The sequence below is a fragment of the Nothoprocta perdicaria genome, unplaced genomic scaffold, assembly GCF_003342845.1.
Source record: "Nothoprocta perdicaria isolate Ctin4 unplaced genomic scaffold, notPer1 scaffold_78, whole genome shotgun sequence".
In the NCBI taxonomy this organism is placed as follows: Eukaryota; Metazoa; Chordata; class Aves; order Tinamiformes; family Tinamidae; genus Nothoprocta; species Nothoprocta perdicaria.
This window is the reverse complement of record NW_020456065.1, coordinates 1,049,817-1,066,190: the sequence shown is the minus strand read 5'-3', so window position 1 is coordinate 1,066,190 and position 16,374 is coordinate 1,049,817. Positions and strand designations below refer to the sequence as shown.

The 16,374-nt window shown below is 36.8% G+C and overlaps 1 protein-coding gene across 1 annotated transcript in view; it reads right to left on the bottom strand.

The window, feature by feature from the left end:
- Positions 1-16,374, bottom strand: part of ROBO1 (roundabout guidance receptor 1) — a 114,629-nt gene that overhangs the window by 84,970 nt on the left and 13,285 nt on the right. Inside the window, exon 2 of the mRNA XM_026051643.1 lies at positions 147-267. Within this exon, the coding sequence (XP_025907428.1) occupies positions 147-267 (121 nt within the window). The remainder of the gene's footprint in view (positions 1-146; positions 268-16,374) is intronic.

Sequence of the window (16,374 nt, the reverse complement as noted above, 5' to 3'; positions counted from 1 at the left end):
CTGTGACAAGAACATTTTCAATATAAACACAAAAAAGGAAGCAGAGAAGAATGACCTTAATAAAAAAGTTTCCTAAGAAAAACAAAAATGGGGCTTTTCATTTTCATGGACATTGTTTAGCACAGGCTTAAAAGAGAAGTTCTTACCTAAAACAGTGAGCTCTGCCACTTCACTTTCCCGCTCTCCAACCATATTTGTTCCAACACATACGTACTTGCCAGCATCGTTCTTTCTTGTGTATGTTATCATAAGCTTTCCTCCTCTGATCTAGGAAAATCAAAGTCATATTCGTTAGCTTGAAAAGGGCGTTTTTGTTATAGATAACGACAAGGCAACAAAAAACAAGTTAACAATGAGTTTCCAAATCATGAAAAACCAAATGAAATGACTTAGCAAAAAGTTATGCTTACTCAACTTGTTTTTTATCATTGTGTTTTGAAGTCTCTCAAATATATTCCCCATTACTTTTGTAATTTCTGCCTAATGTAATACTGATTTTGCAATAATCCATTTAATGTTCATTGGCCAGAAGTACACTTCTTTTCCAAATACTACTGTATTTTAATATAATTAGACAGAGTAGTAAAAATCAGCACTACATATAAACCTATTTTCCAGTCAAGTGCTGCAATGATCCTTTTTTTCTTGATAAGAAATGTTCAGGTTACTTTTGTGGATGAATTTTGTGTTTATTTTGGTTTTGGTGCCTAAGGAAACAATGGAAACATTTTATGCTTTAGTTCTTCATCTCTAAATAAACAATTTTAAAGGTTAATAAGCAGCTGAGCAGAAACAATTAAATCCTAACTTAGAAATGATTTAATAATGTTCTGCTGTCAACTCTTTGTCAATACTTTGGAAGGCAGTGAAATCCAGTAACCCAAAATAAGACAACGTATTTCTCCCTTGTGATTACAAATTTTATTACTTTATTCAAAAATATATTAAAAGCATATGAAAAAATCTGATCTCCCTTTAGAAATATTTTTTCTCCCCCTTGCGAAGTGATTGAGAAGTTTCAAAGTTCACCAAAATGCAGTGAAATTGCATAGACAACTGAACATATACCATACTTACTGCAATTATACTCAATTATTACTTAATTATCTTAATTACAATTTTAAGTGAACATATGCTTATGACTGAAACCACATATGACGAGCAATGAAGTTCATGACATGACTGGAATAAAAAAATAAAGTGACATTAAAGTGTCTAATGTGGTCAGTGACAAGAAGGAGAATGTTGTCAGTAAGAGGAACTTTGCTCGGGTTGCCTGCAGCTAGAATCTATCCCTAAAAATGTGACATCTTGAGCAGTGCTGGGCTCTTATTATCGTTGTAAGATGTATGCACACAAAGATGACAGTCAGTTATTGAGATAAATGAACATACACATGTAGTGTAGATAGTATTGCATACAAATTTTATCCTTTTGCCTTTGGCACCCATTGTTTGAGAACAAAAAAGGTATGTCCTTTATCATCCAGAAATCTAGTAATGCCAAAATTTCAATGGGGATTTGAGGCATGAAAAAACTAAAGGTGACCTGCAAATACTTCTTTGACATAAAACTTAGCATTTTTAGATTATTGATTGCCTCAAAGGGTAAGCATGAGAATGTAGCAATAACTAGAAGTCTATCTAAATTTAATCCTGTTTAACATCTCCCTAAATCACACTAAGTTATTTATTTTCAATTTGTGAATGTAAAAAAATTTTATATACATTTCTATGTGCATTTTGAAGTACTTAGACAAACATATTCAGATATCAGCATATAAATGCACTTCTTTTCACTTGTATCAATATTGGAGTGCACTGGATTTAACATAAAAAAAAATACATGTCACAAGAGTCCCAAGACTTATCTGATGATTTCAAATCCAAGTAGCAAAAAAGTTGGGATTTTCATACATATCTTGAAAGCTTAAGTCCCACTGATGTTCAGTCACACTTGTGCTCCTTTGTGATTTTAGCATTTAGGAAAATTCTATCCAAAGCCTTTTACAATATGACATAACTGTGTATTTTGTACAAACCCTAACCCCCAGCAAGAACTATTCTAGGAATGTCTCAGGGACCTTATTAGGTGTTAGTGAAATGCTGTCTTGTGTCTACCTGCAATGTCAGATGCTTTATTCACCACAAGTCTAAATCTTTAAAGGGTAGACAGAGGAAGACAGTAAAGCAGAAACATTTGAGACAGATAAAAAATGATTGAAATATGCTTTACTTCCAAGTTTACTTCCAATATGTCTAGTGAAGGCACTTATGGTTTCAGACTGGGAATCTGTATGTAGTTTTTCTTTCTAGATATTTCTCTTTACTGATTTTTTTTCTTAAAGCAGCAGAAGGGTTAGAGTTGGAGCCAGCGTGATGGCTATATGGGTATATTATGCTTCCATTAAAATGTGAAATATTCCACATTTCTAATAAAATATGTAAGTGCATGTGGAATTACATATGTCTGCAAGTGAACATTCACTGATAGCTAAAAGTGTACTTTGTCTGTTAGTTCTACTACCCAAGCTTTCCATTAATTTTTAACACACATCTATCCATCATGTGGATAAGAGCGATGAAGCCTTTCTATATAGTATTTGATTTGTAAATCAAATCTGTAGCTATGAAAAATGCCTATGCAAAATCTGCCATACATTTGCTGAACAGAAAATCCTACACATACTTATGAACTACAGACTAATTGCTTTGACTACTAGAAAGTATACAATGAAATAAAAGTGCCTTTTTGTAGGTCTATATAAAAATCACTGCTATTTTAAAGCTCATTTCTTTGCGTTACTAAGCTGTAAATTCATATTCAGGATTTAGAGCAGCAAAGAGCCAAACCACCTTTGGAGGTAGTATCTGAAGTGATGCTCATTAAAAATATTCATAATGTATGGGTACTTACCAGGGATCTTCCCTTAATATTTGTGTCCCTATCTGAATATGGACAGCTGGACTTAATAGTGGCATACGACAGTATTATGAGTCAAAAAAGCGACAGATTCCAAACTATCACAAGAATTGTTACCACACTAAACAGAAAGTGAAGTAATTTCTTTCCGGAAAACAAGACACACCAAACTCTTTTCTTGCACATCTGGCAGATATCGCATATCATGAGGAAAGAACTGATTTGCTCTCCACCAAAGCTTCAGGTCTAATTCTAAAAATATTAAAGTATCATGTTTACTTCACACAGAAATGATGTTACAGCTTTTTTTTTTTTTTTTTTACTTTTTAGGTCTCCTCAGGATTTTGGATTTTGTTCAGTTTCACATCTACCAACAAATTGATCAGCAGTGAATGCTGCTAAGAGACACAAACTGTAATAAGCAGATCACAAATGATCTTCAGTTGCCTGTAATATGTATGGATTGTTTCATATATGCAACAGAATATTTGATAGCATGGTGATTTATAAAGATGCATTGAAAGCTGTTTTCCATGACTGACTTGACCATATTTTGCTCCTCATAAGCACTCAAGCTCGCTCAAGCTCACTCAGACAAACCCATTTTATTATTTGTTTCAACAATATTAAGAAATGTTCCTACAGAAACCTTGAGGCAACTATACAGTTAACTAGGCCTAGAAGTGAAAATTATCACCACCTCCCAGCAAAATAGCATATACCAAAAAGGAATCAAATTTCTCTTTCGATATACTAAAGCCATAAAAACTTATCCAAGGGTTCTACAACATACCAAGTATTCATACAGTTGTATATATATATATACTTATCCTAAGACCATAATTTATATATTTATGTGAGTGGGTATCTGTAAATTTCTGTATGCATATATCATATCATTATTCTGTGTTACAAATATTTTTATTTATATGATTCATCTACTTTTCACAGAAATGTGATATGGAATATGAGAAAGAAAGAAACCATGTGAAAAATGTTTGGAAAGCCCAAAGGCAAAGATGGCTTGCCTATTTTCATCTAATTCTTTTAACTCCTAGTTTCCCTCTGTTTAATAAATGAAATCTGCATTATTGCACATTAATTCTAAAACAAACCTAAATCCATTTAATAAATGAAATCTGCACTATTACGAAATAACTCTAAAGCAAATCTAAATCCATACAGAAATGAAATTTGGGCTAATTTAGGCTGAGGAGCTAATCACTGACCTCTGTTCATGTAACCTTAGCTTCTGCATCTGTAATATCAGAATATTCACATATACATAATACCACGCGTTATTTAGAAGGAAAATGTGATAGGCATGAGATATTAACCTGCTAGACATGATCTTTAAAAGTGTACCATCTAATTATAAACGACAATACAAAGGCTAAAGAGTGAGTACAGGCAGGGTGAGTACAGGCAGCAGTAATTATTGGTGTCATCTGAGGTAGATACAGCTAAAATAATGAGTTTTTATTTCTGACACAGGAAACAAAGCGTTTGCCCATTTCTCCTTACGTGGTATCCCAAAACAGATCAGTATACCCATTTACCATATACTTTTGCATCACAGACTGTAAGGAATGGTATGTCATTAACAGAAGACAAGTTTGAAATTTTAACAAAGTAGTTTTGAAAAAGACACATATACTTAGCTTGTAAAAACACAGATCTTGTTCCAAGCATTGTGAATCCTATAAATACTACCCTACCTGCTACAAATCATTTAAAGAGTAAAATTCTATTTTAAAGGAGATTGAAAGATATTTCTATTTGGTTTTTCTATACCATATACTTACCATGGCAAAATATAAGTCACTTCATTTCCTCCTCCCATGCAGATCAACAAAACAGTTGTACAGTGATTATGTGCCTGAAAATAGTGTTTATAATAAACGGTGCCAAATGCATAGAAATAATAGCTCCACTTAGAAAGAAAAAGGATTTAAAGTAGAAATATTGATAACTGATCCATGCTGCTGCTTTCAATCTGGCCAGGATACATGAGAGTCAGAATCAGATTCAACTCTGCTCATGAGAAAGTCTTAGTATTTCTTATGGCCACTTCTTTAAAGACTGAATCTGCAAGAAGACTGAAGTCCACAAAGTATTAAGGATTTTCTCTTCAGAGACTTCAGAGGGTGACTGGGTGACTTCAGAGGAAGCTGATGATGATGCAGCACTTGGCATTATACAAGACACCAAGCATCAGAATTATTATATGTGGCTGATACTTCCCCCAAATAACAAGGCAGTGGGAACAGCCAAGATGTGTATAGAACGCCATAAAAAAACCCTCAGGAAAGAAAAATCCTCATTTTAGGGTAGATAATTTTTAGAAATTTAAAATGATAACATTCCAAAATTTACTTTCTACATGCATTTGCCTTTTGTTAATCTCAAAGGAAGATTCATTTCAAAATAGTCCATATTGGCTCATACTAATCGGAACTAATTTCTGGACAGCTATGTTTATATGAAAATATTTGAACCAGTAAAATACTTTCTGGTAACATTTTCACAGCTATATTGCAAAATATTTATTATGTAGTACTTCCTTTGTTATTATAAACTGAGATTAAAATCCTCCTACAACAAAAACTTTTTTACAGCTACCCCCTTGGCTTTAAATCTGCTTTACTGATCTACAAAAAAAAAAAAAAAAAAAAAAAAAAAAAAAAAAANAAAAAAAAAAAAAGAGTGGAGTGACTCTTTGCCTCAGAAACAGCTTCTTACTTTCTTACTGTAATATTTGCTCTCTCCAGAAAACCTACCAACCTTAAAAGTAATTAGCAACACACAAGCACATCCTTTGGATTAGGAGAAAATCTATGGAGACAACTAATCTTTCTGCATTGCAGAACACACAAGTGAGTGCAACTGTCTTTGACACCGAGGGGAATGATGTGCATGTAACTGAGACTAAGATGTTTCAGTAAGATTGTAAATTTAGGCCATTGCATGCATCTGTCTTAAATGCACTGGGGCATATAGCGCTTTCATTGCAATCAGTGATTGAAATCAGAAATAAAAATGAACTTGAATTGAACTCAGTGTCTGGTATGTCTTCATTTCTCTCCCCTTAAGCAAGTCAGATGATTTGAAGTATCTGTTACAAAGGGTTTTTTTTCAAGCATCACCACCACTGAGCTATTTACACACCTCCTAGGATAAAATCCTAGACCAACTGGGGCTAATTAGCCACACAACGTCTCTCAGGTTTTTATTATGTTACCTAAAGTATTGCAGATGTAATGGGGAAAAATAAGCCTAACAAACCACAAATTTTAAGACCTTTAAAAAAAACAGCTATCTGCTAACCATGAAAGAAAAAATGTAGCCCAAATCTATGAAGACATTTAGCAGCCTACTTCCCACTGAGCATGTTTACATTGCAAAAGACAGATGAAAGGTGATTCTGTAGGGCAGCGTTGAAAAGTCCACAAGAAAGAAGCTGAGTGTGGTGTGGGCCTGGCTCTCCAGGGACTGACCAATGGGGCCTGGTCTCACGACCAGCGCCAGCGATTCTGCATCGTGAGGAGCACTCCTGAACCGGGAAAAAGCAGGGGGAAAGGGTTTTCCAAAGGACTCTGCTGCTGCTTTCAAGGAGATTTCAGGTCCTAATTGCCGTTGTAGGTATTGACCCGTGTTTTCTTTCTTCTCTAAATCTGGAGTTAGGCCGGGTAGACGATGATGTGGATTTAAAAGGATTCAAGATTATGGGGCATATTTCCTACTTATAACATTTTAAAAACTTTGTAGATTGAGTCAAAGGCAGATATTTTTTTCATGAGACAGATTTTTAGTCTGGTGACTGAGCACTAAAAATTATATTCAGATGTCCTAAATTCTGCTGACAGGACATACTGAATGCAGAGCTCCAATTATGCTCTGACAGATCCAAATGTCCATTTATTATCCACATCAGTTTAGGACAAGCCCGGAAGATACTGGGATATAAAATTACTCTCTGGGAACAACCAGTCCTAAAAGTTACAAAGCAAAGAGAAGCTGTGCAGCATATGGGTCTCCAACAGCAGAATTTTAATTTTCAACTTCAAAGCTTAGAAGCACAAGTAGAGAAAAAGTTCACTAAGTCTTCTGATCTGATGAAAGACATTTCTTTGAATGAGGATCTCTCACTACCATAGCGTAAACATATGCAATTTTTTCAACGTCCTGATAGAGGGTCTGCTATGGGTCTGGCAGAATTCAAGTTATCAAGAGCTTTGAGGTGGTAGTTCACAGGTTTCCAATGAGATCCTGAAAGAAACTGGAAGGCTTTTAAAATACAAAAGCCAGATTTTACTAGAATGAAAAGTAGACTAACTCTGAAACAACCACCACCAAAGTATCCTCACAGTCTGAGAAGGGAGAATAGAAATAAAAAATAGATTTTTTTCTCTTGCTATGAGACTATGCAGTGGATCACTAATTTCAGTCTCAGTTTCAGCTTACTGAGCTCACAGCAAACAAAATTTGTTGGGCTGCAGTAAATTTTTATCAGATCCTCCCTGCCTCAAGCAAGGGAAATGATCCCTTGGGTCTGGCTGTCACGGCTGACTCCTCACTGGAGGGAATCGGAATGACAGGACCCTGGATCCTTCCTGTGACCGTCTCACTTCCGACACTCAATTGTCTGTGCAAGCCTTCCTCCCGCGGGCTGCCTCCAGAGCGGCCCAAGAGAAGGAGGAATTCCTTAATTCCTTCCTTTCTTTCTTCTTTCCTCTAGGGGCAAATCTGATATAAACAGAGAATCAAAGCAATCCAAGAAGTTTATCAGAAAAGGAAAAAATACATTTAAAAATATATTTCCAGACTGATATTTTCATAGTTTTGAATTTGGAGAAAGATTGGACTTCTCTTTCAAAGTACTTTATTTTGAAATTCTACAATCAACTTTACTGCCAAAGAAGTGTCATAGCTACCAACTTCACACTACAGACACAGAAATATTTGCAAAACTTAACCTTGAAAAATTATAAAACATATTTTAGAATATAAACATTTAAAGCCTGCTGATTCTCTGACTTTTGGCCAAGACCATGTCTCGTGGAAATTCGACCACAGTTCAAGAAAGCACATAATTCCAAGTTAAATTCCTAGTGCATTCTAATCTGACCAAGCCTAAATTTAGCAGAGCTCTAACTTGTTTTGTAATACAATGTTGGACACACAGAGTTGTGAAAATGTGAAACTTTCTGAGCCATTTGTGTAATATACTTTCAAAAAACAGAACATATTCACTCTATTCTTCATTTTTCACAAGCAGTTAGATACCAAAGACATGTATTTATCTGCCATATTTCACTCTCCATCAGTAATCAGTGCAACTCTATCAGCTGCAGCACATGTAAGTCATAAATCACCAGTTTCCATGTATTTTATGCAGCCTGTACATGAGCTCTGTGCTACAGGACTGACACAAAGAAACTGGAGTTGTAGTCAGCACAAATTAACTGATTAGAATTTTCACTATTTTCTGTCTTTTTTTTTGTCATTTATTTATTTATTTATTTAGTAAAGGCACACTTCACAACTCCTATGCTGGACATCAGAGGTAAGGTCCCTCCTCTGAAGATCATTTGTCATTTAAAATGACAAAGAATAGAAAGAAAAAGGCAGGCACAGAGAGGTGAAGATCAAATCCCCCAAATTTCCTCGAGCTCACACAGAAGCCTAATACTGTTAATTTTTATTTCCTTTCACTCTTGATTTATACTGGAGCAGGAGTGAGCGACCTGCAGAAATCTCCGTAGGTTCCCCAACGTTGAGTCCCCTCTTGCCACCAGGTACCCACACGCCGGTCGGTGAAACCAGGACCTACCTGGGTATCTCTGCTGGGCTCAAATAAGCCAAGAGAGGCTATAACCGAGCGGAAGGGAGATGATATCCCCATGCAGTGACACTTGGCCACTGCCGGCCTGCCCGCCGCCACGCGCTCCTGTTTGCTCCCAGCCAGAGGCCAGGGGCTGCCCCAGCCATGGAGGGGGCTCCGGCGCCCTGCTGCGGTAATTGCTTCCTTTGCAGCAGCTTCTCGCTACTCCCCTCGGATGCCACGGTGTGTTTAAACTCCCAGGATAGTCTCTGCTGTTGCTGAAAGGCTATTGTCAACTGTGTCATTGACGGGAAGAAACAAAAAAAGAAGAAAACTAAAAAGAAAAAAAAAAAAAGGAAAAAAAGGTGCTTGGAAGTAGGTTGAAATTGTTGAAATTGTTTTGGACTCCAGAAATCTCAGCTGCTTAACTTTGTATTATTATTATTTACATTTGTATTTACAACATGAAGAGCAAGCTGGCCTACTTCTGTATGGAAATCAGAGTTTCCTGTCTGTGGCAGTTTGCTGTTGGTAGTATTGGTTTGTAAAGTGCCTTGGAAATTAAAATTACTCAGCACTTTCATTTTCCCAGTCTTCCCTGTGGCTGTGTGCCAGCTGTTTTTAATCCTGCACTATCTTAACATACATAAGAAACATGCATGTCTTCCATTTGAATGGTATGACAAATATATGATAAACAGGAAGTAGTATTTAGAGAAAACTAATTAAAACCTGATCAGATATCAGCTCCCTTGGTATGAATTAACTTTTTTATTACATTGGCAGGAAGTTTAAAACTGCTGTAGCACTTCCACAGTAAATTTTCCTCCCTAAATACTCAAAAACAACCACAATAAGCCTCCAGATAAGATTTATAAAAAAGTAAAAGAGCATCCAGTCTGAATTAATTATTTAACTTTTAAAAGGCATTAACTGCTTTAGCCCGCTATTTAGCGTGGCAAAAGCAAAGGATATACACCTTTTCTATCCCATTTAAAGGACTCTGCTTAAGCTCCTTGACCAAGTTTTTCAAAGGCAGACGGTTCAGGGAGGTAGTTGGGTATAAATAAGGAGATATTCAACACTTATGACTATCAGACAAATGTGCTACGATCCCTGCTGCAGCCCCTGAGATGACAACTGCACTCTGCCCCCTACGCACTTGCAGGAAACAAATATTTATGTGACTGGCGCTTCTCAATTCCTACCACTACAAATTTTTTCCTTGCTGAGTTCCTCCCATGCTCATTCACTTCAAAGAAAAGTAACAAAAAATTACAAAAAAATGCACTAAGAAGAGCTGGAAAAATTAATGTGCTTCAACAGACATGAATGACTGCCTTGTTCCCATCTATGCACACAAAAGACCTTATCAATAACCTCAATCTTCTAAATGTTATAACTTCAAAAATAAAAATAATCAACTGAGTAAAGACTTTATCAACTATATTAACTGTCGTATTTCATGTTCTTCCTACTGATTTTTTCTAAGAAAGCAACAGTGTTGGGGTTTTTTTGAAGGAAAAAGAAAAGCCCAAATCCCTGAAAATGGAAGACTGTCATGACAAAAGTCAGAACTTCAGAGAATGATTGATACATTAGGTAAAAAAAAAAAGAGTTCTGATGGCTCCCTTTACTTTTCAAACATTTGCATTTGCACAAGCTACCACAGAATTGACAAAAGTGACATGAAATCTTTAAAAGTCTCCTTCCTTAATGAGATTTAGAAAAAGCAGTCGTTTGCAGGCTCAACTTTGGTTTAGCGATTTAAATGGACATGTTTCAATGCCACGCTTTCCACAGAAATATTTGGTGGAATACTATATTGAATATTATTCTACTATATTGCAGAACAATGCTTAAACCACTCTTAAATTTCTTTATATTGAATTTTGAGTACTGGAATTTTAGGAAGATCTGAAAATTCAATGAGATTCAAAGTTTTCTGCGAGACTTGCAAGGACTGTGCTATGGATATTATTAGTGACACTTTCACCCATCTGCTGGAAGAGCAATCTGACAGAGAGGCCATTCGGTGCACATAGGATTAAAATACTGCAAATGCTGCCGTTACAGTTGCCTGCGATAACGTCTTATGGATTGGCAGGGGCTCATTCTGTTTGCACAGCGAGCTAATTGCACCGCCGGATTGCTGGAAAATATACCGCAGAGAAAGTGGCATGAGCTTTTATGATCCTAAAGACTGCTTCCCAGCAAAGCCCGAGGAGAAGTTCCTGCCGAAAGCGCGGCCCAGCCCTCTGCTGAGCCTGCCATAGCGGAGGCCGAAGCAGCGGCCTGCGCCCCGGGATGCACGCGCGAGGAGCAGAAACCAAAGCAGGAAGCGGGCCTAATGAGATGGACGCCTTCCCAAGGAGGGCAAGGCCTGAAACTTCCCAAGGGGGAATGAGAGCAAGCTGCACATCTGGAATGGCAGCGGGAGGAACGCTTGGATGCTCGGTTCAGCGGTCATGCATGCACGCACTGAGCCGGTTTAAGGCGTCGTTCCTTTCACTATATACTGTGATTACATAGTTAAGTAAAAAGTACTTCAGAAAGCTCTTTGGCGTCATTACCATCTACTGTTCAAAAGCTCCCAGAGGGAAGAGCTGGTGGTATCATTGCTCCCTGGTGTTAACATGGTTATTACGCTGATGTTTGTCAGCCTCCAGAGAGGCTGAAAGGCGGCCGAAAATGACGTGACTCTAAGTGAAAGCAAGAAGCTATTTAAAGTTTCCTACCCAAAGTGGTGTGTTCAGGAAGATCAGAGAGGGACCAGGAGAGCATGGAGCACTCCCCCATTAATAAATATCTCACCTCTCCCACCTGTAAATAAAGGGAACGTGGGACAACTTAGTTTACAGCCTAACTGCTGCAGGCAGCCAAGCCAGGTCTAACATCTAGTGGGCAGTAAGGAGAAACAGAAAGGTATAATCAAGGACAGTGTGTGTGTGTTGAATTAAAAGTCATCTCTTCCATTAGTGAAAACAAGAAATGGTTTGGCGTTTCCTACTATATCTGAATAAATAAATCCTATTAAGAATATTTTTATAAAACAATTCCATATTGGCTGCTGTTAATTCTCTAATGACAATATGTGAAAGTTAGATGAAACAATGGAGGAGAGAGAGTAAGATTGGTTTAATATCTATTCCTTTTACTATTTTATGAACACAAAACTGATAAACATAGCAATATTCAGGATCAGACTAGGTCAGACAAATCTCTTATTTGTTGTATGAGAGGATATTCTTGACAAAAAGATGAAGTTGGCTCAGAATACACTTACAGGGTATGATGTATTAAGATAATGATTTTAATACACATAGGGAAAATCAGTGTCAACAGATGTCTCTTTCATAAGAGTTGGTAGATCAGAACCCATTTTAATCATAGAAGGCTAAGTATCCAAGCTGTTATCTTGGTAGCAAAAATCAAAATACAGAAAGTGCCACTGACATGTCAGTAGCTAGAATTTATCCCACAAAGCCAATATGTAGTGAGGTCCTTTGGGCTGTAACCATACACTGTTCTGCACTTATGAGGAACTGCACTGGTATGCAGCTGCTGATTTTCTAATGCAAACATAAAGTGCTTCCTGAAATTTTAATTTTACTTTATAGCTATATAATAGTCATTTTAATCATTCAGGAAAAGCAAGTATGAAACCTAAGTTTTTAAATTTCATGTCTGTTTTTTACACAAAATAAATTAGAAACATAATTCAGTTTCAAAAATGAACTAAACGTATTCCTACAAAACAAGAGACACAGGCTTCTGTTTTAAGTTACTTGAAACTGTGCAGGCTGATGGGGGATAAAATGGACGGGTATCCTGAGCACAGGAATGAACATTGCGAGTTGTAATGATGTGTTAACCTTGGTGACAGCCAAAACAGAAGGGTCAAAGGTTCAGCTGGCATCCCTGGGGATGATCCCCCAAGGTAAATCTGAGACTTATTGGCAGCGCAGCTTGAAGAAGCTGACACTGCAGTCTGAGATATCTATCTCTCAAAAAGATTAAGAGCTGCATTCTTTCTTGAACTTTATATTCATAACAGTATAAGAAATAGCATTTATTGAGATGGTTAATGTATGGAGAATGTGGCTCTCCACCTGCTGAACTCCCAAAGACAAATATTTTCACAGGTTACTTTCTATTTTCCAGCATGAAATAGTTAGCAAAGCAGGCCTCCAGGCTTATTTACTGGGATTATCCCATCTACTCCTAAACATTTTGCAAATATTGAGTTATTTCTCTGTGTTCATTCAACTTAAAATGCCTGGATTGCTGACATAAGTTTTCTCCTCACACTGCCAAATTAGATTTCTTAGCACCAAGAACAAAAGCTTCAAAATATGTTATAATTTCTTAACAAAATAAAAGACAAAGTTATAACTGTTACCTCCAGTTGAGCAGTTCTTAGTATTTAAGAACTGGAAATGCAGGAGATACCAGCTAAAAACCTAACCGTGAAATTCTTCTAGCAGAAGACTCATTCGGAAAAAACTGAGAAGGAAAAGTGCAATATGCTCATAAAACTCCAGCTGATAAAAGGAAATTATCCTAATGACAAACAAGCCAAAAGCAACAAACATTGAAGTAGCAACAACAACCAAAATATGAAGAACCTCAATTCATTTAGCACTTCAAAAAGGGACTTTTCACTTGTTTTAAATAATACTACATGCTCTCATAAAAAGGGTGAAATGTTAGTCCCAAGAAAGTCACTGGTAATATTCACACTGATTTCATTCAGTCATGCCAGAATTTCACACTGGGAGTACAGGATGTGCACAAATTGAATTTGCATAAAACATCCTAATCATATAGTCTTTATGAATGCCAATCTCCATGGGAGTTATAATCATGCAAAGAACCTACTACAAAGTCATTCCTAGTTTATTAATAAACGTTTAAGGCCCCAGACTTCAAGGGACAGTAACTTCAAAACCACTCCGACACTTTAGCATTCAATTTGTACAGGGAAGAAATGTTTTCTTTAAAATAAAATCAAATCTCAAAATATTTACACTGGGGCTAGGTCCTGCAAGCATTTCTACAGCCATAAACATCTGGAGTGGTGCATGGTCTGGGTATGTGAATGAAGATACATCCTGCTTTCTTTGCAAAAAACAGGCAGCTCATGATATGGGAGGTAACAGCACGTAGCACTTTGGCACAGAGGTGCAAAGTCGTGACATTGTCACAGTGTCAGTGTGTTTCACAGGTACCAATGAATTCACTTTCCCAGCTTACCAAATGCTGAGCGAGAGGTACTGAACAGCTTCACGGCTTGCTAACAATGTCATAGGAAGATTGCAGCAGCAGCACAGGAGATCTGCTCTGCTTAGCTTTGAGAGTCTCTACCTCAGGGCCTCATTGGACAGTAATGTTCTCTCACAGAAAATGTTTCGCAGCTCACTTTTAAAACCATTTTACAACTAATTTACACTCTTGCGGGGAAAAAAAAAAAAAAAAAAAAAAAAAAAAAACCAAGATGGCTTATCTTTAATTCTATTCAAAGTACAAGCCCAAGAGAAAAAAAGCACCATTCATTCCTGCAATTTGGAATATCTACCATGAACTACACCATGACCCGGTCAGACACTTGCAGCTTCTATGGTAACATTAGACAGCGAATAAGAAACTTTTTTTTTTCTTTTTCCCAACTTTATTTGTGTCAGGTTTAAAAAAAAAGAAAGAAAGAAAAAACAGAGACAAAAGCTTGAACTAAACACCAGAGTTCAAAGCCGACTGAGAGACAAAATGCTGCAGGTGAATTGGAAAAGCAAAATCTAGAGTTTAAAATGGGGCAAGGGTGCAGGAAAACAGCATTATTATATCAACATGTGTCTCTTTCAAAAATTCATATTCTGAATAACATAACCACAAGTTGGGAAAGTCACAATGGAAAAGTTTTTAAAAATACAGTCAAAATATCACACGTATTTTGTTCAAGCCAAGCTTCAAATTTTGCGAGGGAAGGCAAGGTTATATAAGCACACATCTCTATGGCTAGTTTCAAAATTCAGTATGTCTAATCCATGTAGCATTAGAAAAAAATCAGAACTTACTTCAGGAAAGCATTTCAATTTTGCATTTTTTTTTAATCATATTATTTTCCCTGGAAGTTTGTTTCTCTTTCAGCCTTGCAGGGGAAATAAAGTACTTTTTTGCCCTTATATCAGAGTGATTCATTCTCCTTGCAGAACAAGGAGGCCCAGCAGAGGCAAGTACACGACTATCCACAGCAGCAAAGACAGAGCTTTAAAGACAGAGGTTATTGAGTTGGAAGAAATTTGGTATAATTAGATCCAAGTACAACTAGCCGCCCACATTCCCGCTTTAAAAAAGGGACAATCTTTATGTGTCCATGTGCCAAACAGATTCTTGTTAGATAATGATTTCTGAGACGGGGTGGGGGAAAAAACAACAGTTGCTAAATGCAGCAAAACATATTAGCAACAAATGATCCATGGCTAGATAAGGAACACACTTTCTTTTTTTTTGCTTTTTCTTTTCCTTTTTTTTTTTTTTCTTTTTCTTTTGTGTGAGGAGAGAAACCAGAAGTAGGCAGGCTTGGTCCTGCATAAGATTACACAGGAGTCTGGAATCACACCCAGCAATGTGTATGTTAGTCCCACGCTATTGCACATGGCGAAGGGCTGAACTTGGCAGAAAGCAATTGTGAGTATATTATTACCTGGAGAGAGAGAAGTACTCTGCTGGGTTGAGGAAACCCAAGAACTGAAAAATTATTATTTTTGTAGTGCTGTGATTTGGACTAGACTTTTCATATAACCAGAAGCATCACAGGAAATTTAGTAAGGCAAAACTATCCAAACAAAGTGAAATAAGCAAAAATGAAGTTGACAGAACTTTCAAAAAGTAGACCAAAAAAATCAAAGCAAACCAAACAAGAAGCTCTAATCACTTACATCTGTTCAAGGCTCCAAAATGGGCACTGTTCTTCTCCATTATTTTTATTCTACATTTTTCTTTTGATTATGTGAATATAATATTTGCAAACTCAGCACACAGATTGTTGAGGTTTTATTAAACATGCTTTTAGAGTTAGTATCATTTTTACTTTACAAAACTAATTCTTAAAAAAAATCATGATAAACAATAAAGTCTCAGTTAGCAGTTATCTGATATTCAGATTTTAAGTGACAACATGTGGTTGCTGCTGTGAGCAAGTGACTAGGAATAACAAAAATGCCAAAAACAATCACATTTATAATGTCCACTAGAGACTTTCAAGAACAAGAATGTACTTTCTTCCCCAAAAGTAGAGGGTTTCAGTGTTTGGAAAACAGAACCAGTGAGGAGGTGGGTCGATTCACTTCACTAACACAGACTTGCCACAAATAAACCACTGATTTTGGTTGGATAGTTGCCTGTTAGAAGGTCTTTCACTCTGTACTGGATGGAAATACTTTCTGTCTACAAATGCAAGTATTAAGTTTTTATCTGGTCTTGGTCTTCTGCTTCATAGAATCATAGAATCATAGAATGCCGAAGGTTGGAAGGGACCTCAGAGGTCATCGAGTCCAACCCCCCTGCTCACGCAGGGTCACCTAGAGCACGTGGCACAGGGCTGCATCCAAGCGGGTTTTAAAGATCTC